The sequence below is a fragment of the Pinus tabuliformis genome, chromosome 7, assembly GCF_031772625.1.
Source record: "Pinus tabuliformis cultivar Carrire ecotype Pingquan chromosome 7, CPIR1, whole genome shotgun sequence".
In the NCBI taxonomy this organism is placed as follows: Eukaryota; Viridiplantae; Streptophyta; class Pinopsida; order Pinales; family Pinaceae; genus Pinus; species Pinus tabuliformis.
This window is the reverse complement of record NC_142293.1, coordinates 882,984,360-882,997,914: the sequence shown is the minus strand read 5'-3', so window position 1 is coordinate 882,997,914 and position 13,555 is coordinate 882,984,360. Positions and strand designations below refer to the sequence as shown.

General features: G+C 36.9%; 1 protein-coding gene across 1 annotated transcript in view; it reads right to left on the bottom strand.

Moving 5' to 3' along the window:
- Positions 1-13,150, bottom strand: part of LOC149250434 (cell division cycle 20.2, cofactor of APC complex-like) — a 52,488-nt gene extending 39,338 nt beyond the window's left edge. Inside the window, exons 1-2 of the mRNA XM_089453649.1 lie at positions 13,129-13,150; positions 8,310-8,579 (exon numbers count right to left, since the gene is read on the bottom strand). Of these exons, the coding sequence (XP_089309775.1) occupies positions 8,310-8,579; positions 13,129-13,150 (292 nt within the window). The remainder of the gene's footprint in view (positions 1-8,309; positions 8,580-13,128) is intronic.
- Positions 13,151-13,555: the final 405 nt, after the last annotated feature.

The window sequence follows — 13,555 nt, the reverse complement described above, 5'->3', positions numbered from 1 at the left end:
AGAGAGAGAGAGAGAGAGAGTAATGAGAGAGCTCCAAAACCAAACTGACAAAAGGTTACCAACTGATCCTTAGAGGCATTTTTATGAATGAGGCCTCTATTTTCTTCCTTTTTTCCATTATTTTCCTCCATTTTCCTCCTCACATGCAACCTGTGACCTTTCACCTTCATTTTCTCCTAATTTCCATTATTTTCATAAATAAATGTGCCAAAAATTTCATTTTCCTTTCCGAAGTCTTAGCCATTGCCTTTTCCAATTTCCTTAGCCATTAAATAATCACAAGTGATCCCCATCACTGGGATTTTTCCCAACATTCAGCTTGGAATAAGTGTCCCATCAAGCGTGGTTATTATTTTTCCTTTATTAACTTGTATGACATGTAATTTTCACCAGGTTTGTTATATTGGAAGGTTGATGTGTCGATGCTCAATTGTTGAAAAGTATGCAGCAAGAAATGTAAAAATAGAAATTGCTGAAAATAGCAGTTTGGCCAGTGTGGAATTTTGGCCACCTTGGGTGACAGGTGAAACTGCTAAAAATAGCATCTTCTAAAAATAACATTTCTGGGCCCCTTCCTATTTATAGCAGTCCCTAGTCTATCTATAGGAAGTAAATTCGAATTTAGTCTTACTAGCAGTTTGGAATATTAATTAATTAATTCTCCATGAGTTAATTAGTTAAGGAAAAGCAAACTTGAAGTCTTTGTGAGAACATGCAATTATTTCTCCATTAATTGAGGAATGTGTCATTGATTTGCTCCACTGATTGAGGAATTAAGGATGAGTTCTATATTGAGAGGATCAGTTGACTAAGTTTAACTTAGTAAAGTTCAGTTAGATTAATTTAACAAGTTGTTAAATTAATGAGATATAGTTTGTTGATGCTTGCATGCATGTGACAACTATTATTTTTAGATAACTGAGTATTCTCTAATGGATAAGTGATGCATGGCAGTTCAGACAGAGACCCGGTTGAGATCAGATGGTGGGACAGTGTTCTGTCAATTGCTAGGATATTTCTAGTAAGTATTCCTTGCATGCAGGAGGAACTTGAGTCCTAAAGTATTGCGTAATTGGACCTAAGGTTGATAGCAAGTACGATCAGGCAAATTTACATGTTTTTGTAATTGGACCCCAATCAAAACTGCGCAAGGAAATAGGAGCTTGGACCTGAGGTGTAGCCTTTATATACAGGGCTAGGTAGTCCATGAGCTACATCATCAGAGTACAGAGAGAGCAGGATAGCTTTTGAGCTGATTCTTTTTGTATGTTGTTGAGGATTTCCACTTGATTGATAATACAGAGATGGGGTTTTAGGCTGGTGCTTTTCCCGGATAAATTCTTCTGTGTTATGTGTGATTGATTCCTTCTTATCAGTTATATGTGTTCATGCTTGATGTTGCTCATGTTCAATTAAGCTTCCACAAAGTTTATGGTAGATGTAGATCTAGTATTATGCTTTAGTACATTGCATATATCAGTTTGATCTGTAGGTGAAATTTCTACATGATATCAGTGAGCTAGCTGATTTGTAGAGAAAATTCTACATGGTATCGGAGCACAAGTGATCAAGGAAGAAGAATATACAAGAAGGAATTCGAAGTTTATTATTCGGGATATAGATCTCAAGTTCTTATCACATCTATTTCATCGATGGCATTCTATGGTTTGAGGCTGGAGCATGCCCTTGATGGCAGCTCAAACTATATAGCTTGGAAGGATTGCATGGTGGCAGTATTGGAAGATAACGGCCTTAAGGACTTCATTGATCAAGAAGTCCCTAATCCTACTGATGCTACTCAACTGGCAGAATGGAAGAAGTGTGTGGCTAGAGCTAGGAGAATTCTCTTGGAGGGAGTGCGAGATCACATTGTCTCGAGCCTCCATGGGAAGGAGACTTCGTTTGAAATGTGGAAAACATTGAAAGATTTATATCAGAATAGCAGTGATTAGAGGAAGCTGGCACTGAAGGACAAACTTTGAAAGATCAAGTGTGAAAAGGATGAGACAATCTCTATGTATCTGACCAAGCTCATGAGCTTGCAAGTGTAGGGGTCATGACAACTGATGATGATATGGTGAGTCTAGCACTCCTTGGCCTTCCTAAGAGCTAGCATAGCTACTAGGACTCGGTTAATGGAAGGGAGAAACTACCAGATTGGGAACGATTATGGTCAGATTTGATGCAGGAGGAGATCAGACGGAGCACCAGAGACGGTTCTTCATCCATGGAGGATGAGGAGAACTGTGCCTTAGCCAGTAAGGCAAAGAAGGGGAAGGAGAAGGTTTCTCTTTCCGAATCCAATTCTTCCAATGGTGGGAGGAAGGTTGACAAATCAAAAGTGCGATGCTTTCGTTATCATGAGGTGGGCCATTATGCTGTAAATTGTCCACAGAGGAAATCCAAGAAGGGATCCAGGGAAGGATCTGAAGGTGAGGCATTTGCTTCACAGTTCAAGTTGGATTTCACACTCTTCGCAAGCATGGTTTCATCCATGGTGGGAAGTGGTTGGTTTCTTGACAATGGAGCTTCTTTCCACATGACCAGCGACAAGATTTTGTTCAGTACTTTAGAGGAGAAAGATCTCCAGATACTCATAGCAATGGATAATGATGAAATGTATAGTGTCTCAGGTGTAGGCACGGTTATTTTTCAGAAGGAGCATGGAGCTCGCCTTACCTTGACCGATGTCAAGTATGTACCAGGACTGAAGAGAAACTTGGTGTCGATCGCGATGCTGGAAGACAGAGGCTATGATGTAGTCTTTACTAAGGGAAAGGTTTTCCTTAGACACATCATCACTAGACAGGTGAAGCAGATTGGTTCACGGGTCAAGAAACTGTATGCTCTTGAGATTCAAGATGCACGCAAAGCCTTGAGCAGTAAGGAAACTGATGGAGACTTGGTGGTTGAGAGGGAGAGTATATTACCTCTCAACATGCAGTGCCAGAATAAGTCTCAGACGATTGTGGATTAGCCGCGATTGGTGCAGCAGCTTCAGGAGGTTGTGGAGCAGCCACAACAGGAGAAGCTAAGAGGAGATCGAGTAGAGACATCTACTCATGCAGAGACCTCCAGTAGGGGGAAACTTTGAGCCAAATGGGTAGAGGGATCACATGCAGCCATACCTCCAGGTAGGAGGTGGGGCGATATAGAGTGATCGTCCCAAGGAGGAGGGGCAAGATCCTTGAGGTACCCAACCTCTTGGATGAGAGCTTGCTACGGGAACCCTGATGTGGAGTAGCAAGAACTGAGTGATTGGGTAGAGAAAGATGCGGATGGAGCGGTAGAGAGAGCTACAATGCAGGGAATCCCAGGACAACGCAGAGCATGCAGGCTGCAGCAATGCGAGAGGCACAAGTGTGTTGCACAGTGCAGGGTAGCACAAAGAAGGGTGCAACGGTGCGAGATGCATGGAGATGTTGTAGTAGCGCAGAGGTCAGAGAGGGAGCACTTGTCAGCAGCAGGTAGAGCTTCAGCATCAGAGTATGTTTCTAGCCCAACAGAGTGGTCAGTTGGGAGTTTTTTTTGTTCCAAGTGTCACTGGAGCAACCGCACCTGGTAGATGTGTTGCATGCAAAACATTCCAGAGTTACAGGATCGGGTTTGAGAGGAAGCCTTTCTTGTTGAGAGGGAGTGTTGAAAAGTGTGCAACAAGAAATGTAAAAATATAAATTGCTAAAAATAGCAATTTGGCCAGTGTGGAATTTTGGCCACCTTGGGTGAGAGGTGAAACTGCTAAAAATAGCATCTTCTAGAAATAGCATTTATGGGTCCCATCCTATTTATAGCAGTCCCTGGTCTATCTATAGGAAGTAAATTCAAATTTGGTCTTACCAGCAGTTTGGAATATTAATTAATTAATTCTCCATGAGTTAATTAGTTAAGGAAAAGCAAACTTGAAGTCTTTGTGAGAACATGCAACTATTTCTCCACTAATTGGGAATGTGTCCTTGATTTGCTCCACTGATTGAGGAATTAAGGATGAGTTCTATATTGAGAGGATCAGTTGACTTAGTTTAACTTAGTCAAGTTCAGTTAGATTAATTTAACAAGTTGTTAAATTAATGAGATATAGTTTGTTGATGCTTGCATGCATGTGACAACTATTATTTTCAGATAACTGAATATTCTCTCATGGATAACTGATGCATGGCAGTTCAGACAGATACCCAATTGAGATCAGATGGTGGGACAGTGTTATGTCAGTTGCTAGAATATTTCTAGTAAGTATTCCTTGCATGCAAGAGGAACTTGAGTCCTCAAGTATTGCGTAGTTGGACCTGAGGTTGACAGCAGGTATGATCATGCCAATTTACATGTGTTTTGTAATTGGACCCCATTCAAAACTACGCAAGGAAATAGGAGCTTGGACCTAAGGTGCAACCTTTATATACAGGGCTAGGTGGTCCATGAGCTACATCATCAGAGTGCAGAGAGAGCGGGATAGCTTTTGAGTTGATTCTTTTTGTATGTTGTTGAGGATTTCCACTTGATTGATAATACAGAGATGGGGTTTTAGGCTGGTGCTTTTCCCAAATAAATTCTTCTGTGTTATGTGTGATTGATTCCTTCTTATCAGTTATATGTTTTCATGCTTGATGTTTCTCATGTTCAATTAAGCTTCCGCAAAGTTTATGGTAGATGTAGATCTAGTATTATGCTTTAGTACATTGCGTATATCAGTTTGATCTGCAGGTGAAATTTCTACATGATATCAGTGAGCTAGCTAATTTGTAGAGAAAATTCTACATCAATCACAATGTAGAGGACTACTACAACGCGATGGCTTGTAGCTGGCTTCACCCCACCATTTACCTCTATCTCGAACTATTGGTTGAGATGTAACAACTACTTTTCATCATCGAGCCATCCATAGATAGCGGTCTTATATACGTCATAGCATTCTCAATTCTCTTCTAGAGGGCCTTTGTTGCTCCTAATCTTTCCCCCTGGCTTATAGCTTGTTTGCAATTGCAAGGTTCCTCAAATTTGCTCATTACATGAATTGTTATGTCTCTGGTCTTATCATAGGCCAAAATGATGTTTGTCGCACTAAGGGTTTCATTAATGGCGGATGATGCGAGTTTTTATTCTCATACCTCAAGACTGGAAATGGATAACAGCTCAGTTCGAAACCCAAGCCTCTAGTGAAAATGAGTGTCAATTTTTTTGGTTTTGATTATGAGATATTCACCGTCAATAGGCAGGGATATTTTTGTCAAGAAATCATGTGTTGTGCACATCCAGGTTATGAGAATCTGCGAAGAAGATGAGCATATTATTGAGGATTTAATGCAGGCGTGAATCTGAAGGACAAATTTGTGTTTTTTCCAATCGCGACGCAGATGAAGGACATGTTCTTTGAGTATTTGAGGCCAACATTCTCGTCGCCGCTCGGCATGAATGTTGGAGTTCGCTCACTTTGAGAAGACTCTATCACACATTTGAGTTTTGAGAAGGTTTTGTGTGTAGATATTTGGCTCTGACCCATGAGGCATTTGAGGCCTTCTATATATTAAGCATTGTGAAGTTAGTTATGTCTATAAATGCTTTCCCTTGTCGTTTTGTTTAATACTTGATGTTCCAGTTATTGATTTGGTTTGAGGGGAATTTTGTCAGGGCCTGAAATACATCACAGGGCGTTAGCGAAGAAGATTGCTTGTCTCTTACTGCGACCCCGTTTGTGTTATCACATTATAAAGACTTACCTTCCATAATGCGCTTTGGCCAATTACAAACGATCAGTTCATGATTACAACTGACTAGACTCAAGAGATATCTTACAAATCTACTCTCTTAGGAACAATAGAAATAATAAGCTTATCTCCATTAGTATTATAGGGTTAATAAGCTTTAGGAATCTTAGGAGCAATCTGAGACTTTACTAATACTGAACTTAGACTAGACTTAGGAACACTAAACTCTAATCACTTTAACTAAACTTAGCTCCTCTCACTAAACTTCATCAATATAACTAAACTTGGCTAACTCCAACTAAACTTAGCTCAAGCAACAGGAATCTATCTCAAGGAACAACAACAACAACAATGACTATCATCTCATAAAAACAAACGATCATCACTAAGACAAATCAACGAGAACATAAGCCCGGCGACTTGGAAACGAGGCAGTTTCCTTCTGCCAAAATAATGTAAATGTGTTACAGTAAAGATTAGAGTTCCAATCATTAAATATAACCACTCGATGAAATAATTTGTCTTTTTCTATTGTCAGAATTAAGAGAGACATCGGGAAACAACTTACTCAAATAGAAATTTCAATCGATATGTTGAGTTCTTAGGTTAATTGGTCTATTGATATTTGGGGTACTAAGGCTATTTATTCATGTTCTGCATCTCTTTCTTTTTTGAATATTAAGTGCACTTTTTTTTGTGAAATGAAGCCTTATTTACTTAGTTCGATATTTGTTCTACTAATACTAGATTAGAGTTTGTGCATGGAGTCTGAAAAACCATTATGGCCAAGCTCAGCAATGACTTATTCATCAGTTGTTGGCCAGTGGTCATAGGTTTGCCCTTTGAACTTTATGCAACTGAAAAGTCTCAAGACATCCTGACCCCGACCTCATGTGTGGGTGCCACCAGAAGTTGGAAGTCAATCTTCTTCACTGTGAGCAGAAGAGAAAAACCCAACCTTTGTTATGTCCAACTCTCCGACCTGTGAGCCACATTTTTCAAGGTTTCAAGATCTCCTTTCAAATTAACGTTTAGGAAATATTGGTGAATGTCTTACAAAGGGTGCTTCCCATTATTTTTAAATATGATTTTTGATGTCTTAGTAGAGTTCTTAAGAGTTCCTTCCTAAGCTCTCGAGGGGATGGAAGGTATTGTATACGGCTCATAACCGTGAAAAAATGGTTCTAGGGCTTGTGAGAGGTTCCTCTGAGCCCTTTTATTCTTCATGCATGTAGCATCAACTTTTTCGATTGGATGCTCTACTTACACGTGTTACAGTTGTAACAATAGGGTGAGTTATTTCCTGCTGTTGTTGTGTTAACCTAATTAATATTTGATTATTTAATATTTATATTTATTTTATTTATTTACTTGTTATGAATTATATTCATAACATAGCCTCTTCCTTCAAAAGCTTTGTCGTCAAAGCTATATCGCTGGCAATTGTCTTTGTTGTCGTCGTCTCGGCATATGGAAGGTGGAAGGTCTCCGTCACTGGTGGCTCGCTAGTAACTCTATTTTGAGTCCAAGGTTGTCTTCCCTTTTTTTTTAAGAATTTTTTATTTTTATTTTTTAAATAAGTTTTTTTTTTTAATTCAATTTTTTTTTTAATTCTAATTTTTTTTGAATTAATAGAATTTATTAATTAACTAGAAACTATATATTATAACTATAATAAAATATAATTATATAATTCAATTATATATATATATATATATCGGTGTTAAAAGGGTACGACGTGACCATTGATGGAGCCAGAACTTCGATTGGGTTTCAATGTTTGACGGAAATAGATATACTTGACTGCGGTGAAAAAACATCCAGACGGGTTTGCTGTCAGAGGGTGTCGGAATGTCATCGAAGAGGGTGTTTTTTTGTTGCAGCGGATAACCCACACAAATTCAGGTAGACTGTGGTATTAGTGTAGCGACGGGAGGGTTGTCCTAATAGTGGTGATTTGGAGTCATAGTGGTAAAGCAACCTATGTAAACAACAACATTTTCCAGAATACCAAGCAGCAGGGACTTGCCGTCGGGTTTCTGTGGGACAATGGTATGTGGCAGACACAGAATTGAAGGCGAAGGTATTTGTTGGAACGGTGACTATTTGAACAACGGGAGCCGAGGGTGGAATCTGGTTTGAGTTTGGTGGATTATTTCGATATACGATGGGAGGGTATCAATATCGTTTGAGTTGACAACATCATGGGCTATCACATTCTCATAATAGTTTGTTTCTATCCGGTGCCGACCCAGCCTTTTGGCGATTTTGTCCGCCTTTTTCCTTCACACGTTCTGAGTTGGTTCCTTGTGAGGATCGAATGCTGCACCAGCCTCTTCTTGTCGAACAACATGCTAACGAATATGAATAATTGCAAGGACAAGGCTGCATATGGTCACAGAGAAATATGAGAGCATGTATGTATCGATACTGAATGTGAAGAACACAACAAATCTCTTTCTGAGTTGGATGCCTCAGATGAGGCTTTATCAACGGTATGCATTTCATTAGTTGTCACGTGCTCCTCATCAGGTAGCATTGTCATCTCAAACCGGGCATTTGTCTCAATCTTTAACTGCAGTGTTTTATTTTGGCCTTACAAAGCATTACCATCATCATCTTCTTCTAATTCATACCAATCCACTTCATCATGTATTATATCTTCTTTTATAGATTCTACATGTGTAAGTGTTGTATTTTCAATGACTTCATCCTCTTTGACATTAATATCAGCTTCATTGGAATCATTATCATCATTCTGGTCAACATCTTCTTCTTTTTCTTCTTCCACATTTTTCTCTTCATCATCTTCCTTGTTATTGATTTCCTTTCGACATTCTTTAACTTCTACAATTGATTTTTCTAATTGTTGAAATGCTTCTTGAATACTAAATTTCTTAATGCAATCAGAACGTGAACGTAATGGCACATTGTGTGACGAACAACGTTCAAAGACTCGCATCATTATATTGTGCGCCATGGCTCTGATACCACTGAAGCAAGAAAACTGATAGGTTGGAAACTTGAATGTAAAAATACACACAGGTATTTGTAAATAATAATTTATTATATATAAAATGTATAAGTGATGAATGTTACAATGAGGACCCGCATTTATATACCTAAGTAGGTGTCATTTCGTGAATGGGCATGTCTTTTAGACATGCCTTTTCACTTAACTTAATGACTATTTAGCCTAATTAATATTTGATTATTTAGTATTTATATTTATTTTATTTATTTACTTGTTATGAATTATATTCATAACATGTGCTATGTTTGCAGTTTGAGCATACAGTGAGTCCAGTTATGCTAGTCTAGTGACTGGAGTACATTCTTAACGGTTTGAACTTCTTGGAAGGTAAATTTATTCCTATAGTGTTCCCTTAATTTAGGGTGTGAGTTAGTTATTGCATTATTCACGCTTGTGTAAGCCCTAATAGTTAGGGATGCATTTAACGGTTAGTTATGTTGCTCTTGATTTAGGAGTAACTTTGTTACTACATTCCTCATACTCATGTAAACACTAATAGTTGCTTTGTACAAATATTATTATGCTTTCTTCTATTGCAAAGGAAACTATTGAAAGTTGTATGTCCAATGATGTAAACATAAATTGATTAGACTGGTTGTTTGTGCCTTCTTTGTAAGCTCGATGCTCCGCCTCTTTTAGTCCTGGATTTGTTAACCAAAAGGTCAAACATTGCCTTCAGTATGCCTTCACTATGTTATACAGTATCATTAGTTTTAAACCTTACTTCTATCTTAACTCCACCATTGATCTATTCTTGCTTTTCCCCGTTCTTTCCTTTTCCATCTCAACCCTCTCTATCCATTGCCCTCATTACATCATTAGTTTCAGTGCATTTTTCCTTTCAAATAGTATTTGTGGAGTAATGGGGCTGCATTTAAGGGTCGGGCTTACTCTAAAGGCACTTACTTTGATGCCACCAATGAAGGCTAAGCTATGAGAGCTGAGGACATGATATGATTTTGCAGTTTCTTGTTTGACTTGGTTCTTAATGTTCAATTGTTTATGTCGTTGGCTATGAAATTATGATTATTATGGGTATTTTCCAGTCCCAAATCTTTCTTTATTTTCTCGAGGGAAAGTAGCAATTAGACATATTTTTGGTATAGATGGCATCATCATCTTAACATTTTCCTAAGACTATTTTTATGCGTCACTACTACTGGAGTCCTAAGAATGAGTTAATGACCATTTCAATTTAGACTTCTTAAATTGGTGTTACCACATTTTCATTTTGTTGTTCTTCAAAATTTGTGATCTGTGTGTTGATAATAAGTTCGTTGGACATACTTTACTTATGGTGGTGGATTGTACAAATGGGCACCGCTCACTGGTCATCAAATTTTGTGATCGAAAGTTCATAAAATTTGAGTGGTTGATTGCCCCTGCATCACTCATTCCCACTTTGGAAGGGCACTGCTCACTGGCCATCAAATTTTATGATCGAAGATTACAAAATTTGGGTGTTTGATTTCCATAATAAATATTCTTGGAAGAAGTTGTAATCCACTATTAAAATTTTCTAAAGAAAACTTACTATTGGCTTTATCAATGTTATAACTTGTTTTATCAAATTTTCACCAAATTTTGAACCTGCAACATAACTTTATGCCTAGTAATTTATGTTCTTATGAAAACTTAACAAATTGGGCTTAGCGCTTGATATTGAAGTAGTCCCCCAAGAAAATCATATATTTCCATTGAATATTTTGAAACTTCCAGCATTCATATACGAATTAGTAGCTATGGAGCCGACATTGTAACCACCATTGATTATTTCAAAGAGTTGATATGGTGTTCGCTAGCAAGTTAGGAAGTTTGATCAAGCAATCTGTAGCTAAACATGTTGGTTCAACTCCTTCTGTATACGTGACAGCCATCTACAACGCATTCCGGTGCATGTCCTCTAATTTTTTTGTCGAAGCTAAGCATAAGAAGATAAAGGACCACCGTGCCCAAGCTCAACAATGGCTTATTTGTCGGTTGTGGGCCAGTGGTCAGAGGTAAGCCCTCCGAACTCTATGCAATTGAAAAGTCTCAAGATAACCCGACCCCGACCTCATGTGTGGGTACCACCGAAAGTCGGAAGTCAACGTTCTTGACTACGAGCAGAAGAGGTAGCCCCGACCTCTGGTCGATCCGACTCTCCAACCTGCGAGCCACATTTTTCAGAATTTCCCAAACCCATCAAAATAAATAAGTCAATATCCCAAATAATCTTGTTAGAGCTAATTATTACCAAATCTATTTTAAAATTTATACAACCACAAGTAAGATCTAACATTCACGTTATCGCTTATGAGGATACTATATTATCTTTATTGCAAATATTATCCGAGTTGTATATTATGTTGCCATGACATAAATATATTTAATTATAATATAATTCTTTGGAAAAAATTGTATTTCATAAAATATAACATAATTCTTTGGAAAAAATTGTATTTCATAAAATATAACATAATTCTTTAAAAAGCATTTTATTTCATAGAATCATAGCGTAGAGAAGAAATTGTAACCAACTGTGAATCAAATTTCAAATCTGTAGGGACACGCAGAAAAAATAAGTTGAGAAAACACATCACAAATTCAAAGACTTGTATTTATCGGTGCCGAAATCAGTTGGGTTTCGTAATAAAAGAGATCAACTTATTATTACTAGTAGGTAAATAACATATATTCAATAATAAAAGTGTATTAAATATGCATGTAAATAACATTTAATTGTTATATAGATGGAATATACATTATTGAATATAAATGTTGAATATTTCATTTCAGTATATATTATAATAGATGGAATATACATTATTGAATCTAAATGTTGAATATTTCATTTCAGTATATATTATAATATGTATAGTATGCAATATATTATACACTTGTTATATATGGTCAGCGAAAATTTGTATTTAGTTTTTTATTTTCCGTTTACAATTGGTAAAATTGTGTATGGAAATTTACTTAACAGGAATCCATGTCCATAAGATCAGTGGGAACATCTCAATTTCGTAGAGAATGGATTATAACAAGAGCAGCAAGCAGTCGTAGTCCCTGTGGTCTGCTATCCCTATGGTGGTCCCAACAACCTAGTCTAATCTTCTTATGGTGGTCACAACTACCTATATTTCGGGTATGGGTATGTACTATGGCCTTGTTCAGGGTCGTGCCACACGTTTAAATTGGAGTTTGATTTACAATTCCAAAGTGTGGGACCTACGATGCATAACAAGCTGAAAAGTCATCCAAGTAATTTCACACATCAATAATTTGGGTCACTGTGACATACAGTGATACGTCATTAATTGTTTTATCAAGTTTTATTTACCATTGTTTATTTTGTTTTGTTTTAATCTGAATTGTTAAAACTATTAGGTTGAAAAGCCAGAACATATGTTGTTAAGTATTAATTAAAATATTTTGGATCGGTTTGTAAAAGAATTGGAGAAACAGTTACTTCTGAAAGAAGTTACAACTTTTCTTTCACCCTTTTCCTTCAAAAGGAAAAAGGACAGAACCCTGAACGGGGTGAGAGGAACTGTATTGTGATGAATTCTTCCTAGAGATGGGCAAACTTAGTTAGTGGGAAAGAAAACTGTGATAACAGTTGTGGGGTACAAGACTTGAGGCTGGACAGAGTCCTGATGCCCAAGGTACCAGATTGTTTATCATTGTCAAAAGTGGAAGAGATCGGAGGGGGAATCTTGAAGTAATTGCCATTTCCGAGGCTAGGTGGAGAGACCTTCCAAAATAAAAAGGTTATGTGCATAACAGGAAAACAAATAAGTGATATTGTCATGTCAATAATTATTACTAGGAAATGATAGATTGTTTACTGTTACAATAGAAAGTAAATTAATAGACTAGATTATAGTATTAACGTTATGTTGTTACTAAATAGAGTAGAAAACATTATCTTTTGAAACCATGCATTGTTATCAGATTTTCACATATAGTATTAACGTTATGTTGTTACTAAATAGAGTAGAAAACATTATCTTTTGAAACCATGCATTGTTATCAGATTTTCACATATAACTACAGTATGCGAGAAGTAACGAATGTATTAGCTTACTTGGCAAGATATTTACAGTAGACATTGTAATGATTAATTCAAAGAATATTCTAAGCATGAACTTAAAGGACTTAATTTAGTAACTCAATATTCCTTTCTGGTCTTTCTGTATCTACTATATCACTGGATTTGCACACTCCGTGGGAGAACACACCCAATACATAAAAATATCAACTCACAGAATTTACACTAGTATCTTCCCCTTATTGATGATAGAAGGAAACTTTATAAATATAATCGACCAACTATCCTACGTCTTTATGTTGCATGTAGCAACGGCCTAGGGTTTATTGGCTCTCAGTCGAGTTCTGGAGATAACTCACCGTGAGCCAAGTACCCAGGCATTGTTAAAAACCCTGAACCTCTGAGCTATTAAACAGTAACTATACTCGAATAGAACTGAAAGACTTTGTTTAGGAACCGAGTATCGATAGCCATACAGATAATATCACAATCGAACCCTTTTTATAATAACCCTTGAATTCAGTTCATTAAAATTGATATGATACAGAAATGAATCTAATAATCAAGAAATCCCAAAAGTTACCATGGCATATTTTATACAAATAGTTAATATATATATATATATATATATATATATATATATATATATATATATATATATATCTTATGCCAAGAAATGTCTTGTAGGTTTTCCGCGAAAAATACTCATGAAATTAAATAGCTAGTCCAAGCCACTATGTTGGCATTGCAAAGGCTGACAATTTTCAAATTAATTAAATACAATCA